The following is an 18,327-nucleotide window of genomic DNA, read 5'->3' as shown; positions in this document are numbered from 1 at the left end:
CGTCCCGTGTCCTTTCTTGTGTATGTCCTGCTTTGCGCCTTAAAAATCAATTATGATAGGCAGCAGATTGGCGGGAGGGGCATGTCCGCCAGGATGGCGGCCATTAGTCCTTGCGTTCTGGCAAATTAGAAATATTTTTCTTTGCTTGTAACCTATGTTTTTAATTTGCAACCTCGTGACATGCATGCTGAAAATAAACATGCTTTCTATTCGAGTTTTATAAATTATTGTCAAATCGCCGAATGTTTTCTATTTGCCTGCTACCTCCCCCTTCCTATTCGCCGTGCGGCCCTCGGCGTGTCGGCTCCATGTCAAGATGCTGCCGACCCCTGCTCTAGAGCGAATACAAAAAAAGCAAAAAAGAAAAAATAGCTGCCAGGTTCTTCTTGTCTCGGTACGGAAAGAGAGAGATCTGCACTATACAATGAAGGATGAACTTCGGCGGAAATTTCTTCCTACACATCGTACTAAAGTGAGATTAAAATTCTTATGTACAGTGCACAATGATAAAGCTGGAATTAAGAAGAAAGCTTAGCTAAGCAAATGTCATTACATCTCAAAGCGGTTGCATTATGGTTGCAAAATCCTGAAGTACCTTGCCAACTGACAAACATGTATGCTGACTCATTTTTTGTCCTAACAGTTAATCAGTGGAACAGGTTGTCCGAGCAAATAACCAGTGAAACAAGCGCACAGTGTGAACGAACATGTATCTTAGCTCATGTTGTAGCACCCCACCCCCACCCCCCCACCCCCTACGCCCCGCTGTAGTTACCCCGTTGCAACGCCTCTAGCGCGGCGGGGTACATGATGTGCAAAGAATAAAGAATAGAAAGGGCAGAACAATTTTCCCCTCTTGCTTGGTCATAGAGCCCAAGGTAAGTTGGAAAGGAATGCCTAAATTATAATACATTCAGTGCGCCCGCATATTGATGTGGAATAGAGAGTTCATACTAGATACAGAGTAACTTCGTAACACTGCAGCCAAAAAGTCAGTCGGAACATTGAACTTTGAAGTTGGTGTTTCCTTGAAGCGGGAGACTGAATTTGATTAGAAGAGGTTACATTATAATGGAGAGTTTGAGAATTGGGGACCCCAGACACTGGGTTTCCAAGCAGCGTTGTGTAGGCTGCTCTTGCGTTCGGAGGAGCAGCAGAGTTTGAGGATTGGGTCAGATGGAAGCTATGTTGAGTCAAACGTACGGGGCGCCACACGTGGCGAAATTAAAATCATGCGAGACGCGGGCCATACTGTGTCATGGCCCGCGCTGCGTTTGCTTCGTCTCGCTGGCGACTCAAGACGCCCTGGGGACCCCAGCTAGTTTTCGATTTTTGGGTCTTGGGTCAACGCGAGCGCAAGAGCCCAATAGTGGCTTGGGTTCTGCGCATGCGCCTTGGCGGCTCGCAAACGTCTTGGGTCCCCAGGTTCCTTGGGCCCCGAATTCTCAAACTCTCTAGTATCAGTGTAGCTTTAGAGAGTGAAATCGGGTTCAATATGGAGAGCCCTGTTTCATTTTGTTGAGGATCTCCGCTTTTGTCAACCTCACACGAGAACACGCGCTGCGAATAAAGATTCGAACTGGCAAGTAGCATCAGCATAGATTGCGGGCACCGTGAACAGCGTGAGAGTCACGCGTTTGGCCCCGCGTACGCAACTTCGCCACTTTGCATTTGCATGCGCGCCGCACTCTGTTGGGGGGGGGGGAGGGGTGTCTCGATGCGCATCCGCCCGCTCACCGGAAAGGACGCACGCGCGCATCGGCTGACGCGAGCGAAAAAGCTTGGAAACATTCTGTTTCTCATGCAAACAACAAGTAAAGTGGCTACTAAATGCGCTAACTCGAGGTTCAAAAGTCGCCAAAAAAGTAGCCATGGAGCCAAGCGGAATTTTTTGTGGCCAGACGGGGTCGCAAAGTAACCACCAACTGCAACTGGCGGCTAAGGTGTCGCGCTGCTATGCTTGTGGACGGGGATTTGATTTCCAGCTGCGCCGGCAGCGCATTTCGATAAGAGCCGCAAGCAAACTCGCCTATGTACTTAGATTTATACCCCTGTCACACGGGCACCCGTGAACTCCGTTTAACTACCTCGTCTTTTCCTCGAGGGAGATGGGGTTCATGTCACACAGTCACCATTTCGCTGAGGAAGTTAAATGGAGCTTTTGGTGGAGGAAGTTCGGTAATGACCATTTCGGCTCGACGGAGTACTCTCGTTCCCAGCCAGCTACTGCTGCGCTGAAAACCGCACTAGCAAAATCGTCCTAATGAGCTCAATTATAATTTTAAAAACTATGCTCTTTTTTGCGTAGCATTTCACGCCCCGTAATGTAAGTTTTAGTTGTATTTTTTCGGACATCAGCGCTTGTACTCTCCACACCAACGCCTCGCCAAGCCGCCGCTGTGAAGCGTCGCACCATATTTGTATCTGCACGCGTGAGGCGCACGCACAAGCACTGTGACAGCAAAGGTGATTCCGAGCACTTCATCAACACACAAAAACACGTTTTTGTTGCTTTAAAGGCGACTACACAGGCAAGAAATTGGACGTTTCCACGAGCGCAGCAGCGCTGTTTCTGCCCCATGCGGCAACCGTCGAAAGCTTGCACCGAGCCGTGTAGCACGGCCACAACTCCATTCTCGTAATGCTCCATGAGGAAGTTAACTGCCGAACGGAGTGAAATGGAGTTCGGTGGTGGCCGTGTGACAGAGAAATAGATGAAAAGGGAACGCAGGGAGGTTAACCTGGCGCGAGTGACCGGTTTGCTACCCTGCACAGGGGTAGGGAAAAGGGGGGTAGGAAAGAGGACAGAGAGAGAGCGATAAAATAAAGACGAAAACACACACACACACACACACACACACACACACACACACACACACACACACACACACACACACACACACACACACACACACACACACACACACACACACACACACACACACACACACACACACACACACACACACACACACACACACACACACACACACACACATGCACACACATGCAAGACGTTCCAGTCAGAGCCGTTCTGAGAGACCGGTTGAATGCAGAAAGCGCAGTAGCGCTTGCACAGCCTTCTTCTGTGACGTTGGGTCCGGGCGATGGCGTAGGATTCTTTCTTCTGACAGAGTGCGGTCGTCCAATTTGTCCAGCGCGTTGCAAAGTGACTGTCTCTGTGAACAGTACTGTGGGCAGTCGCACAGAACGTGTTGAATAGTTTCATCAGTGCCGCAGTGGTCACATGATGCGGTGTCGGCTATTCCTATGCGGCACTACAGGTGGTCGAAATTAATCCGGAATTCATCACTACGGCGTCCCTTGTTTTTGCACGTGAAATTCAAGAATGTAATTGTTCTTTTGCTTCTTTGTTAAGCACGTTTCAGTGTGTTAAGAGAGGCTGTCAATGAAAAAAAAAATAATCAAAATTTAACAGCTAGAATATTGGTTTGGCTGTGGAGTGCCTGAGTTCAAATGCTACCGTCGGAAAACTATTTTTTATGGTTATTCATTTTCAAATAACGACGTCAGGACGTAGGGGGCTAGAAAAAATACGATGGTCAAAGTACCTTTTGGTTCGCCAACAAATGCTTCGCATTTAATACACGGCCGTTAAATATATTCAGTACAGCCGAAATGATGGTGGGGTTTGCAGAAATTTGCAAGCACTCTGCGATATTGTAAGAAGGCGTGAAAAATCTTAACGCAGCGTCCTGTTATCTAAAACAAAGGCGAGCCGTGTTTTATGTACAGTTACCACACTTTATGAGAAATTCAATTGGCGCAAACATGACTAGCACAGCAATAATGGAGAGTATTTCTGTTTTTCTAAGGCTACTGTTCTACATTGTCATATGTGGAATTCACCCCTCTCATTGATATTCTTGGTGAGCGACAGAAGAGCGGCATCGTAAACCGTCAACGGAAACTTTCTTGTATCACACTGTAGCTGAAAAACTGGCGCAAAGCGTTGTCATTCGACTCTTCATAGTGCTTGATTACAAGGACATTGCATTCAAATGAGGTAGGTTATGCGAAGAAAATAATTTATTTGACATTCACGCATCGTCTGAAGAGCAGCTCTGAATGAAGAACTAGAGCTGCAGCAGAACGATGTTCTCACGGAAAAGCATTTTAGGTGCTCGAGGCATTCTTCACGTACTACAAAAGGGCTCAGACTTCATAATCACTGCCTCGTATTACGCGCTTAAGTGCAGTGAGCCAAACAAGGCAGCCAGTGTAGAAGGACAATGCATGCGCAGGCCCAGCCCAAGCTTCCAGGCATCACCTAACGGGACAAGGCTACAGAACGGTTCTGCGAGGTCAGAGTCCCCGGATGTAACGGAGAACGCAGCCACGGGAAAACTTTTGGCGCTCGCGCTCTCTCACGCCAGGACGAGTTGGAAAGAGTCTGCGCGCGTTGACAGAACACTGGACCGGCCAGCTATGACCCTGGCGAGCGCGAACAAAAGAAAAATAAATTAGCGCTCCTTTCCTCGGGCATATATAAAAAGGACACGCACTAATGATGCCTGCCGCATCTAAACAGCCGCGCCTGAACAATTTCAGAAGCAGCCTTTGTAAACAGCGTGGTAATGAACGCATGCTACAGCCGCGGGCAGGAGGTCATCCGAAACAGCGGTACAGAACATGGGCACGAGACCAGATCCCTGTTATCACTGTGATCTGTGCTATGAACGAAGTAATGCATAGATATTGCAGCGAAAAAGCTGCAAGCTGCACGTTCGCTAAACGCGTCGCGTGCGAAACAATCTTCGTGATTTATAATTGTTTTCTTGTAGTTAAACACTTGCAAATTTCTTAAGCATGCATAGTATCACTGGGAAATTATGGCATGGTTTCAGCGTGTGCCTTACTTCACTTACTTCCGCAGCGAAGGTACTCGATATTTTCGTTTTTAACAGCCAAGCTGTTTAGCAAATCGTTGCTTGCTCGACGAATAAAAAAACTATCACCACAAACGGTTATGCGCTACAGAAATTGGGTAAACGACGACGTGCCCGTAGATCTATGAAGTGTGCGAACGCTTGCTTTCAGCGCTAGGTTCTGTCTCTGCAGTTTGGACATCCGTGTCGTGGCTGTGAGCGTCTGTGGTTTAACTCGAACCTTTCTGCGCCGAGAACCAACGTAGAAACCACCTAGCATTACCTAGCTAAAGCGTAGCCTATGAAGCAACCCAGAAACAACCTGCATTACTTAAATAAGTCCTAGAAACAGCTTAGAAGCAACCAGATTAGTCTTCAAAATCATCCGGTTTCGCGGTTTCAAGCCTTGAGCGGCCTAGTGCAAGCTTTGCCAATTTTTTATTTCCTTTTCAAGGGCGTACCGCCTACAATGGCGAACTCGTGCAAATATTTTTCTTCAGGGGGCATGGTATCGACCAAAAAAGCAATTTTTCACTTCATAACTAAAAAATATTAGACACTCTGAGGAGTAAAATTATGCATTGGCGAGCGCGTAGAAATGCTCCAAGCCCTTTAAAAATGGAGCGAAAGACCGCGTCTCCTAACGGATACGCGGGCTCTTTTCCATCATTGTTGTGCGTGTACGCATTTTTTTCTCAATAGTAACCCTGGCTAGAGCAGTTGAATATATTCACTTCCTCTCTTTTTCATAGATTTTGCCCGCAAGTTTTACCACCAAAGTGCTATTTTAGCGTAATTATTGCTGTACGGTGCCAGCATGTTCCGCGCGTGTTTTTAAACATAAAATAGTGTTTTTCTTACAATCAGTTTTTGAAAAATTTTCCAACCTCATGTACCTTTTCTGGAAAACTATCCGACCGATTGCGCTCAAATTTTCCCTGATTACACCTAATTCGCTTCCAAATAGTCTAACTATTCCAAATAGTCTAAACCTAAACCTTTGATAAACTATTTAAGTTATAATTAAGAAAAAGAGATTAATAGGAAAGTCTATCTCACGGCACGTGACAAGTGAGGACAATTTTTTTTCTGGTGAGATAAATGTAGGAGCCCGTTTTCATGAGTTAGGATTAATAGCAATATCATGTTGAATAAGCGTGCTAAATTTCACGGTCAATATTTTACTACAAAATATGGTACAGTCCCAGAGATATAAAGCTGAAACCAGGAAAACCTGCTCACCCTACTGTAACCCCTTAAATCTCCTCGGCTAGATTATCCCTCGCGCGGACATGTTTCATTGTTTTCTCATTGACTCGAAAGTGGCAGTGAGACTTATCTTCTTCATAGCTGCAGCTACGCGGGGCGCTCACCCTCAAAGCTGTTTGAACAAATTAGACGCCTGAAGTACGGTTTGCATTTCGAAATTATTCAAAAGCAATTCAGTGTATCTGAGGCAAGAAAAATTAATTGGATGGGACAATCTTCAAAAACGATGGTTCACTCATAAATTGAAATTATTCCATGACATCTGCCATTCACGAACAGGGAGTGATCGGACAAAATATTTGCATGGCCCTGATTACGTGTCTGCGAGTGTGGATCACGATCTCAAAGCGAAAGAAATATTCTGCAGAAGCGCCGCGTATAACAAATAATTTTCCCCAATACAATTAGAGCCTGGAATCGGCTACCCAGTGGCGTCGTCAAGATTAGTTCAAATGCCGCGTTTTCCCAGGTGCTCCAGGATGTTGTCGTATAGGTATCACAATGTTATGTAATAGTATAGTTACGATCATGTTCCGGTCTTTACTCCATGTAACCTGTACTTTGTATTATGTACTTTATGTGATTCCCCCCCCCCCCATGTAATATCTATGAAGGCGCTGTGGGAATTTGATAAATAAAGAAATAAATATTGCATTCAACTATTTGAAACAACAGTATATTAATCAGAATGCGGATACTATGTAACATACATTTCTTTATTCCTATGTATTTTGAGTTACGCAATATCCGTAGCATAACGTGAAGCACGGCTGGTGTTTCCACTGTGCCAATTTGAACGGTAATAATAATGCGGAGGCAGACCGGAACGAGAAAAGCAGAATAGCTGAGAGGTCGATCTGAACCAATTTTCTGACCTGCTACTCAGGGCTAGGAAAGGGGAGGGGTGGAAAATAGAGGAGAGAGAAGGCGTTGATGGTGAGGAGGAAGGTGACGATGAAGCAAAACCATGAATGTTCAAAAACTATTGCCAGTCTCTTGTCTAATTCTGTCAAAGGGTTTGGCCTGGCATACAGTGCAACACGGATGATCGCAGCTTGAGATGTTCGCGCAAGAATTATTAGAAGGTGAGCAGCATAAACGCAGGCAATTTTTAGTGACGAATGCTGTTAGGAAAAAATTCTGGGAAAACAAAAAACTTTCTTCCTATAACCAGGACGCAAAAATTAATGAGGTGCGGTCTCATAACTCATGTTTGAGGGTTCATAATCTTAATTAGTGGCTTGAAACGGAAGGTATTGGTAAGGTATTATAAATAGTTTAACATAACGAACATTCCGAGGCCATCTGCGGCAAGTTGTCGCTGATATATCAAATAGAATTTCCTTTTCATGCCTCATATTTCGGCTTCCAGCTTTCTTCGCTAGCCACTGGTCTTCAGAAGAAACTGGCAAGGTTTTCATAATGCCTCTACGACGTATATCTTGGCATGTATCTGCATTAGTTATATTTCCATTTTATTCACAACGGTAAGTAATTGAAGGTGTCTACTGTCCGCACTTAAGAATGGCGTATATTCTGCATGCTTAAAAAGAAAGGAAGAAAATGGTGAGTGTGCAGCGTGTCAGTGGGTCACGCAAGGCTTACGCTCACGGCTTTCCTTGGAGCAATCAAGTCGGCAAGGCTCGAGGTCTTTTTCTGAACGCGTCATATATGTCATTATATCCCGTATTCTCCTGGAGATACCGGCGCGTAACAGCATCATGTGCCTGCTTCGCTCGCTAACCGTTGATAACGCGACAATGCGCGCAATGCTCACGCAGGGTTGGCAGCATAGCCGCTGCCATTGGCCTCTTCCAGCTGGAGCTAATCGGCGCCACGTCACGCTAGCTCGTCTGTGTGAAACTCTTCGGTTCACTCTCGAGCACTCATGCAGTTAATTGCTTTAGAAGGATATTTCTTACTTCTTATTACGGGCACAAAGCAAAGAAATGGCATGCGTGTCAAGGAAAAAGGAAGGCTGCAGGAAGAAACTCCGTTAACCTAACGGCGATGACAATGGGAAATGTTTAGACTAAAGCTTTAATGCATCGGATTGTGTCCTTTTATGGCTTAGAAACTTGTATATGCTTCTTATCTACAACATAAAGCCATTGTCGGTCGACCATGAGCGCGTTAAAAAGCAAGTGTAACAATGCGGTTCCACACTACATTCAATACACTGAGAATAAGAGTCACACACACATTGTTGTTCGGGACTGTGATATAGCTGCGCATTTTTCAGTTCCCGTGAAACACACAGAAATTTGCGTTTGGGCTCTTTGCCTGAAACTGTACACTCATTGTGTATGACCGTGCATCGTTGAGTACATGAAGTTTTGTATGCCTCATTAGGCGCTAGAACGGTCACGTACAATTTAAAGCCTCCGGTTTTTAGGCCGCTCAAGTCACTGCACATTTAATTCCTCTGTTGCAAGGGCAGCCTGAATCGCGGTTATCGATAAACTAGTGTATCACATTTACGCGACTCGCAAAAACGGCGGTTACAACGCAAACAACTTTTACCGTTAACCTATATTGTAACGGGGTCGTGACGGGTACGAAGGTAGCAGGCAACGTGTCCAAGTAGAAACTCTTTATTTGGCAACTTGGGGCCGGGAAACGGAAGTCATACTACAGCGATACACACTGTACACTGATAGCGGCGTCGGCCGTCGGAAAACTGACGATCGCTGGGACGAGCCGTCTTTTATACATCACGCATCGAACTTTCCAGCCTTATCACTGGTGGTCGTGCAAGCTCTGGAATAATCTAGACTATTCGCGTCATGTGCGCAATCTTAACAAAATGATCTACTACAATCGCGAAGCTTCTCGAACACTGCGACGCGGTCAGCGCCCAGCGTTGCTAACCGTCCTTGCGGGTCAAACCCGAATACATCAAAATAAAGCAAGAAGCGGGCGTGGCAATATGTTAAAACTGTCAAGCTATAGCTGGACAACTTCAATTAGGCCCAACGTTTGCCAACCCAACGTTTGCCACATGGGCGAAATGGTGGAGGGTTAATCACCCATTTGGCGCGTGGGTCCTTAAAGCACACTATTCTGTCAATTTTAGTTTGGAAAATTCATATGCTTTTTTTAGCAGAATAAGAAAACTCTTGCAATAAAAACGACGAAAATAAAACCTGTGCACCAGCGATCACGTGAGGCATCGTTATGCCAATAACCTTGAACGGAATACCCCGTGTAGCTCCAGCGGATATAATGGATGGTGTAACCCTTGGCTGAGCGAGCTCAACTACCGGCAGGGGCGTAGCCAGAATTTTTTTTCGGGGGGGGGTTCAACCATACTTTATGTATGTTCGTGCGTGCGTTTGTATGCGTGCGTGCCTATATACGCAAGCAAAACTGAAAAATTTCGGGGGGGGGGGGGTTTGAACCCCCCCAACCCCCCCCTTGGCTACGCCCCTGACTACCGGTAAGACTAACCGCGGTTAAGCTGCCGCGGTGTAACGAGGGAATTCCAGCTTACAACGTGAAATATTAAGCGCGGTTGACAAGCTGCGGCGCTGTTTTATTGTCTGCCAAATGCTGCTTTCAGGAGTCACAGGTATCCAATTGCGCTTAAATTGCTTCACATACCAACGCTGGACACGTGCCTTCCAACAGTAAATGCAATAAACACATACCGTTAGCCACGTAGCTGGCATTCGTGTTGTCTTCAGATTTCTTGAAGTAGGGCAGCACCTCGTCGTAAGACCATCCCGTGGCGCCGCCTGCAGCCCAGGTGTCGTAGTCGCGCCGGTTACCTCGGTTGTAGATCATAAAGTTAAGCACACTGCTGCCACCCAGAACTTTGCCCTGGGTCCATACAGGTTTCTGGCCACCATGGATAAAAGGTCAGGGAAAGAAAGGCGCGCGCTCAGTCAGTATTGGCACAGAGGCAATTATTTCAGTGCATGGTCTGTAGCCGCGATTAGAAATGTGCTTTAGCGGCTTTATAAATTTCCGCCTGTGAATTTTTGTATCAAGGTATCCGCTGCCAGCCACCTTGCGCACGTATGCTCGCGTATGGTGTATACACTTGGCACATATTCGATTAGGCGTGTGTGTGCCTGTGTTTGTGGATCTTTCTGGCAATAAGAGCGGGCACCAATGTTCCACCATGGTCCGCTAAGCTTCGCTGTAGTAGTGTAGTAGTAGTAGTAGTAGTAGTAGTAGTAGTAGTAGCAGAAGTAGCAGTTGTTGTTGTTGTTGTTGTGGTGGTGGTGGTTGTTGCTGTTTTCGTCGTTGTGAATTATCGTAAAGTCACAGGCGATTCCCGGTAACACCATGAGTATACAACCGTCAGTGAGAAGTTCTTCAAGCTCATCAATAAAGAACTTCAACTTGCACCTTCACGCACGCCAACTGGCTGGCGCGGGCCAAGAAACCACCGCCAACTTATCGGCCTACCGCTGCAACGGAGTCGGCGAGTCGCGGCCGCAGCTAATTTCGTTCGCTCAAACAACGGCTGGGAGCAGCACCCTCGCTGCGCGCGAAAGCGCTAGTCACGTGAACTCTTTTTTTTTTTGCATTTCGCGGGCTTTCTTTTCAGCTTGGAAAAAATGGTATACGCGAGGCTTTTTTTATCGCAAATAATTCAATGGGTGTTTCTGAAGACGCTCTCGAACTTTGCGAGTCGCATTTCTTGACTAAGGCCAATATTGAGCAATGTGTTTAATGAATCCTAATTATTAACAAATTAATTAATAACACAACAAACAATTGTCTGTAGTGCGCAAGGTGGCTCTCAGCAATTGGCGACCGATTTGACTCACCTGCCTCTAATAGTGTATTTTTAACCCTGGGCTAAAAATAGCTTGGACACCCAGTACACACACACACACACACACACACACACACACACATATATATATATATATATCTATATATATATATATATATATATACACTTATACCGTCACAGAACTTTATCGCACTCTGATGAGAGTTGTATATACTGTAGCGGCGGTTAACAACAATAAATAATAATCAAGGCAACAATTTCACACATTACCCGCACAACTTAATGCATGAATACAATGTTGTCGACGGTGGCCTTCCCAGTAGTATAGGTTTGTGTCATTCTACGGAATTTCTTCAATGTCTAAAAGCTGCTCACTAATAATTGTTTTTCTTTAATGTAGGTAGCAATAACTGCACCTTTCCTTTTCAGTAATTAGTACTACACTTTCTTGCACATATTCAGGTTTGCGTATATTATATTTTGCCTTGTTTGATCCTAGTCGAACTAGTGTTCCTAGGGCATTATTATTATTATTATTATTATTATTATTATTATTATTATTATTATTATTATTATTATTATTATTATTATTATTATTATTATTATCATTGTTATTATTAGGCGGTGGCGTGCTGATTGCCATTGACAATTCACTGAAATCCGTTAGACGGAAAGACCTAGAAACTATCGAAGAATCGATCTGGCTAGAAATCAACCTTGAGCGCCGTGAAAAATTGTTGATTGGATGCTTCTATTTACCGCCCAGCATTTCCCCTGCCTCGTTTCACGATGTCATGCCTTCTATTGAACTTGTGATATCTTCTCATAGTGGGCACAGAATTATTGTTCTTGGGGATTTCAATGCACCTGGAATTGACTGGAGCACGCTTACCTTTTCTCATTACAATCATTTCACAGAGAAAAAGTGCAGCCTGCTCTTGGACTTTCTGGCGTTTATTTATTTTTATTTTATTTACAGCATACTGCGGTCGAAAGACCAAGCAGGGGGGCATAACAAAAAGTGATTCACAATGTAACTTCAATAAAAAAAAAAGTTCAAGTAATAACCATGTTAACGCAGTAGAACACAGGACAACAATTGAACAAAGCAAAATGGGAGCAAAAAAATGCAAAACGCAACTAGAGAATGCAAATCAAATACAACGTCAGACAGTCTGAGATTTTGAGTTTCACGGTTAAGAACAGAAAGATACATAGTTATCAAAGTCAGGATTTTGATTATCTAGTGCAACATAATTCAGTCGTCAATTCCAGTGGCAACGTCTTAGACCTGTGTGTGTCAAACGATCAACCCCTTGAAGCTTCCCGCTCCAACATCTCTCTTGTACGTCCGGACAAATTCCACCCACCACTTAACGTAAGATTATCTGCATCAGCCGAAACAACGAGCTACAGCAGTTACGTAAACAAATCTCCAAGATTTGCGTTCAAGCGAGGTGATTACACGGGCCTCTATCATCACTTGTCCACCGTTGAGTGGTCACAGGTTACTGACAAACCTAATGTTGATGACCAGGTTGATCGGTTTACGGAGCTTGTACTGAGCAGCATGCTTAATTTTATTCCTCAGTATACACCTAAACAACGTAAATACCCCCACTGGTTCTCATCTGAACTTATCAGTGCACTGAAGCATAAAGATCACGCACACAGGAAATCTAAATGTTCTCCATCCAGCGAGTGGAAGGAAGAGTTCAGCTTTTTTCGAACTCTCTCTAAACGCCTATATAAACGGGATCATAGTTCGTACATTGAATTCTTAGAAAAAAGCGCCTCTGACAGGCCGGCTGAGTTTTGGAAGTATGTACGTAAACGGTCTAGCAAAAGCGGAGAGTCCTTCAGACTTTTACTCAAATGGGGTAGAAGTGCATGCCGTCGCTGACTGTTTTGCCACACATTTCTCATCCATTTATAAGGCCTCAGACTCCAGCACTGATATCAGACAACAGCCCAAGGCAGTTAGCTCATCCAGTGCTTTGTCGCTGGATGAAAATCTTATCAGCGAATGCATTAAGCGCTTAAAACCATCCTTATCATGTGGCCCAGATGGCATCCCCTCCGCCATACTAAAAGCATATGGTACTATATTTGTCCCAGTACTGACTACGATATTTAATAACTGCCTGGGCACTTCCACATTTCCTAGCATGTGGAAAACTGCTCGTGTTTTCCCAGTATTTAAGTCGGGCTCTAAGACAGATGTTTCTAATTATCGCCCGATTTCTCTACTATGTGCCACATCAAAGATCTTCGAACTGGCTCTTCACAAAATATTGTCTTTTAGTGTGAAAAACTCATTGATTCCAAATCAACATGGTTTTCTTGCTGGCCGCTCAACTACCACAAATCTTGCTAGTTTCATGACGCAGATCTCCACACCTATTTCTCAGAGAGGACAGGTTGACGCAATCTACTGTGACCTGAGCAAGGCTTTTGACGTAGTCAGCCACACACTGATTATGGTTAAACTTGCGAACTTTGACGTTGACTTGTCGATTGTGAATCTCTTGCACAGCTATCTGCTCAATAGATCTTGTTATGTTGCCGTGAATGGCCAAACCTCTTCTTTGTATAAAGTGACTAGTGGGGTCCCTCAAGGGTCGGTATTAGGCCCACTCCTTTTTTTAATTTACGTTAATGATGTTTCTTTTGCCATCCGTAATTCTTCTTTCCTCTTGTATGCCGATGACATCAAGATATTTAAGGAAATTCATTCAGTTAACGACTGTCGCTTGCTGCAGTCAGATTTGTGTTCTTTTTCCGAATGGTGCAACGGCAATAACCTTTCTCTAAATACCTCAAAGACAAAATTCATGTCTATCACTCGCAAAACATCTAGCGTGTCATTTCAATACTTTGTCAATTCTGTGCCGTTATGCAAGGTTTATGAAATCAGTGATCTTGGTGTTATTGTTGACAGCGCGTTAAACTTTTCTTCTCACGTTAAGCGTGCTGCTATGCGGGGCCTTCGTTCTCTCGGATGTGTTTGTAGAATATCTCGAGAATTCAGGTCTCCCATGGTCCTACACAAATTGTACACGGCAATATGTCTTCCGCAACTTGAGTATGCGTCCGTGATATGGAATGGCATTGCTCAATCCAGCGGTAACACCATTGAACGAGTCCAGAAAAAATTCCTCAGCATATATAACCATCGCTTTGCTAAAAATGACTCTGAATCTCGTTCAAGTACTGCTGAATCATTATCACTGCCATCACTTCACTGCCGACGAAATCGTTCTGATCTCTTATTTCTCTACAAGCTAGTCCACGGTATCATATCCTGCCCTGTACTTCTCAATTGTGTTAATTTTCGAATTCCGCGTAAGTTAACCAGAGAGAACAGACCGTTTCATGTACCCGCCTGCTTCTTCCAACACTCTACCGTTCACAGAATGCAAAGTCTTTATAATAATAATTTTCTTGATCTTGACGTTTTTCATAGTCCACAATCATTGTTTTTATCCGAGCTTTGCACTGTTTTGACATAGTATGGCACAATGTACGAAGTCTTCCCTTCTCCGTCTTTCCGCATAGTTGTATATGTGCAATCTAATTTTTTATTCCCCTTCAATATTTCTCATATTGTCTTATTTTACTCCTCCCCTTTTGTGTTCATTTCTCTTTGTCTACGTGTTTTTGCTCTTTTTATTTCTGAAGACTGTCTGTATTGTATTGTTTATTTTTATTGATTTTTTTTTTGCGTGTGCCTGCACAAAGACCTCACGGTTGTTCCTGGGCACGTTAAATAAATGATTGATTGATTGATTATTATTATTATTATATCGATAGCAATTATATGGACACTCTCGACGGGTTTTTGTTGCCGCCGTCGCCGTCGCCGTGATGTTCCATATAAAGACCAAATTGATAACATTCCCCCGCGCATCGTATGTCCTACCCGCGGGTAAGCGCGTGCGAGTGGGGGCGATGAACGCTGCTGAAGCAGATGTCACATATGAGCCGGCCCATCTCCGTCGATCGGAGGGCGTCTGCGCTAAAATACCCCGCGTGCTAGACCTGCCGACGAATGCTTAAGCAGAGAGGAAACACCCCGGCCGTTTTGAACGAGCATGAAAAGACGCATGGGGGGGGGGGGGGGTTGTCGCTCGAGAAGCAAGTGTGAACTTTGATTTGTAAGGGCGCGGTCGCGATCGCTGGCACGCGCGCTATCTCGACAAGCATCAGCGCCCGGCTCCTATACCACCATTGTACCTGCTGCACTCTCAACGCGAAGACACAGCTCGAAAAGAGCGTCTGTCCATGGAGCGACCTTATTCTCTTAAGCGTTTTGTAGAGCTGTGCGATATCCGATCCAAAAATGTTAGCTGCGAGCCTTACTTCGTATAACATTACAATATTGCTTCGCATTTATTGCTTCGCCCTTGTGGTGAAACTGATTTTTTATTGCCATTACTATATTACTATTGCATATTATTAGCATTGTTAACTTGTCATCCAGAAGTCTCATTAAACTTCTGGTATTAGAGGCGTACTACAATCTTTGTACTTATGGTATTTGTATTTGCAACACTGCTGGGCTCCAAGTAAATGCCCTTGTGCATATGGTGTAAGTACAAATTTTGTTTGAAAAAATGTGGGCGAATATCTCGTTAAACTACCGCGCATTTTTTCCTTCCACATTGATCGTTAGCTGTATATTAGCCGAAATTTTCTGAGTCACGCGCACAGCACCTGCTCGTAACGCGATGCAACAAATGACGCGAAAATGATCCATCGCGTAATGACCGCTCTTGCACGACTACGTAAACAAGGGAATGCGCTATTTTAAATATGGCATATTTTTGGCCATTGCATGGGTATTCGCTATTGGACAAAAATTTTCGGTGTGCCTTAAGATCGCCTGCTTGTTATGCGACGTGGTAAATGACCTGTGCACACTAAACAGCGCATTACTATGCTGAACTATACCTAGAGAGAGAGAGAGAATTTGTCGACAGAAGGGCAGGGAGGTCGGCCTGAGCGATAGTTTGCTCTCCCACGCTACTCTACACTGCGGAATGGGGACATGGAAAAGTAATGAACGGCGACGGCAAGTTAGGGAGGAGCGAATATAGCCCCGTCACGTTGGGCCAACTCGAAAGACGCGCATCCAGTCGAGTGACTTGTAGGAAGGCCACGACCGCTCTTATAACCACATCTGTCCTGTTGACATAAGGCCAAGGATCTACTTATAGCAGCTGGCGAGATGAACTCACGTGAGTATAATAAATATTTTCAGTTGTAGTATAGCGATGTTGAGCTGTTTGTGCCCGTATACATCTTTGTGCATTCATCCTTGCGGATATATATATATATATATATATATATATATATATATATATAAATATATATATATATATATATATATATATATATATATATATATATATATATATATATATATATATATATATATATATATATATATATATATATATATATATATATATATATATATATATATATATATATATAGAAACAGCACTCTGCGCGAGTGCTTCTTTGCCGTCCTATTTGTAATTTGCGCTGTGCGCTGTAAAAGTCAATTTAGATTAATGGCCACCAACGCACGGCTTTTAATTCAGTCTGCTTAGTTCAGAAAACAGTGGACGTTGACTATCTCTCTAGTCCGGTAGATCAAGCTGCGGGCAAGCTTGAAAACTAGGCTTCCCAATGCGTTCGAGTTCATTGCCTAATTCGTAGATTCGTTTCAAGCCACCGCGATCACTGCAAGCTACCTTATGATAAGCAACGCGAAGCATGTTCATCGGACACGAAAGCGGAGAAAACTTTTGGCTCACCCAGTTCGGCATAACTAACGCACTCAACACTTCTGCACACTCATCGACACACAGCAGCTTGGATATAGACGAATTCCACCGGACATGTTGCAGGTTGTTTTCCCACTACGCAGACGACAATGACCACTGTCGAGAGGGGGGGAGGGCTCCGCCCCCCTGATTTTCTCAGTGTAAAGGCTGGCACCCCCCTTGCCCCCCCTCCCCCCGATACGCCTACGCGCCGCAGTGTTCTGGTGGATCAGAGGTAGCTTAGAACACTATCTAGGGCCTAAATCTAGTGTTTTGCAATGTCTATCATCTACGACGCTGCCTCCCAGAACCAGTATCTTCTGTACTCTTTCTACTAAATCATTTAGCAATATTGTACAGTCGAACCCGCATATATCGATCTCGCAAAAAAAAAACTATAATTAGTTTGATATATCGTAGAATTCGACATACATCTTTTAATGAAATCATAGTACTTGCGGTCCGAATTCCGGTGCGCAAGTTCGCTTCACGGCACTGTGTCATGATAATATAAGGAAGACAGCGTCAGGGCAATGCGCGGGATTTTTTTTTCCGCAGTCTGTAATTGGGGATGCGGGGTTACACGCAGGGGCGGGTTATACGCGAGCAAATGCGGCATCCATGTAGACAGTGCCTCAAAATCTTCACGCGCAGCTGTGCGTACTCGTGGGGCGCCGGAAGTGTCTAGTCTGCCTTGGCTCTAATATCAGCCTTGGTCTTCAACATAGCGTGCTTCTTGGGGTGCTGTACGTCGCAAGGGCGCTATCTCGACAGATGTCAGTAACGGCTCGTGTACCATTGTACGTGTTGTGCGTTGTCACCGCTTACTTAACGTTGATACGACAGACAGCACGAAAACCGCTTCGCTTCCTGGAGCGGCCGCATCCGCTTGCACCAGCTTTTTGTACAGTTAAGCGATATCAGATCCAAAAGATTTAGCTGCTAGCTTCACTTCGCAAAGCATTCCAATTTGTTGCTATCGCATTTATTGCCCCGGAGTGCTTAAGGTGGTCACAGTCTATATGGACTGTATTGAGTAACAGAAGACTGTCATTCCTGACACTAACTGACATATCGAAGGTTATACTCTTTTTAGCGTGAATACCTGGAGTGCTAACGATTCCAAGCGCGGCTCTCCTAACGGCTGAGGAGGAGGACTCACTTGATCCCTGAGCGCGAACGAGCAGCCCTCCTGCGGCTCGCTGACGAAGCTCCAGTCGATATCCGTATGGTGGCTGACAGAGGCCATCATGGGCACGTCCGTCACTGAATCCTCGACACCACCGGCCTCCAGCAATAGGACTCGATTCGAGGGGTCGTGTGACAGACGGTTGGCCAACACAGAGCCCGCAGAACCACCGCCCACTGCGAGAGCAAGCATGTTTATTTCGCTGACAAACAAACAGCGCTAACAATATTGTAACACTAATAATACTGTCACGCTGCATGAGTTCGCTGGAGCCAAGAAGAAGAGGAAGGAGAAGGGCGCACGAGCAGCGAGCCGTTGTGGGGCTGACCGTCCTGTCCCTTGCGCTGCACCAAACATCTCTCATTATTTTCAGCCTGTAAATAAATCCATACCATC

General features: G+C 44.8%; 1 protein-coding gene across 1 annotated transcript in view; it reads right to left on the bottom strand.

The window, feature by feature from the left end:
- LOC119391876 (glucose dehydrogenase [FAD, quinone]) overlaps positions 1-18,327 on the bottom strand; it is a 90,934-nt gene that overhangs the window by 44,350 nt on the left and 28,257 nt on the right. The window contains exons 2-3 of the mRNA XM_037659528.2: positions 17,905-18,107; positions 9,809-9,998 (exon numbers count right to left, since the gene is read on the bottom strand). Of these exons, the coding sequence (XP_037515456.1) occupies positions 9,809-9,998; positions 17,905-18,107 (393 nt within the window). The remainder of the gene's footprint in view (positions 1-9,808; positions 9,999-17,904; positions 18,108-18,327) is intronic.

The sequence above is a fragment of the Rhipicephalus sanguineus genome, chromosome 4 (assembly GCF_013339695.2).
Source record: "Rhipicephalus sanguineus isolate Rsan-2018 chromosome 4, BIME_Rsan_1.4, whole genome shotgun sequence".
Lineage (NCBI taxonomy): Eukaryota > Metazoa > Arthropoda > Arachnida > Ixodida > Ixodidae > Rhipicephalus > Rhipicephalus sanguineus.
This window is presented reverse-complemented; position numbering and strand designations above follow the sequence as displayed.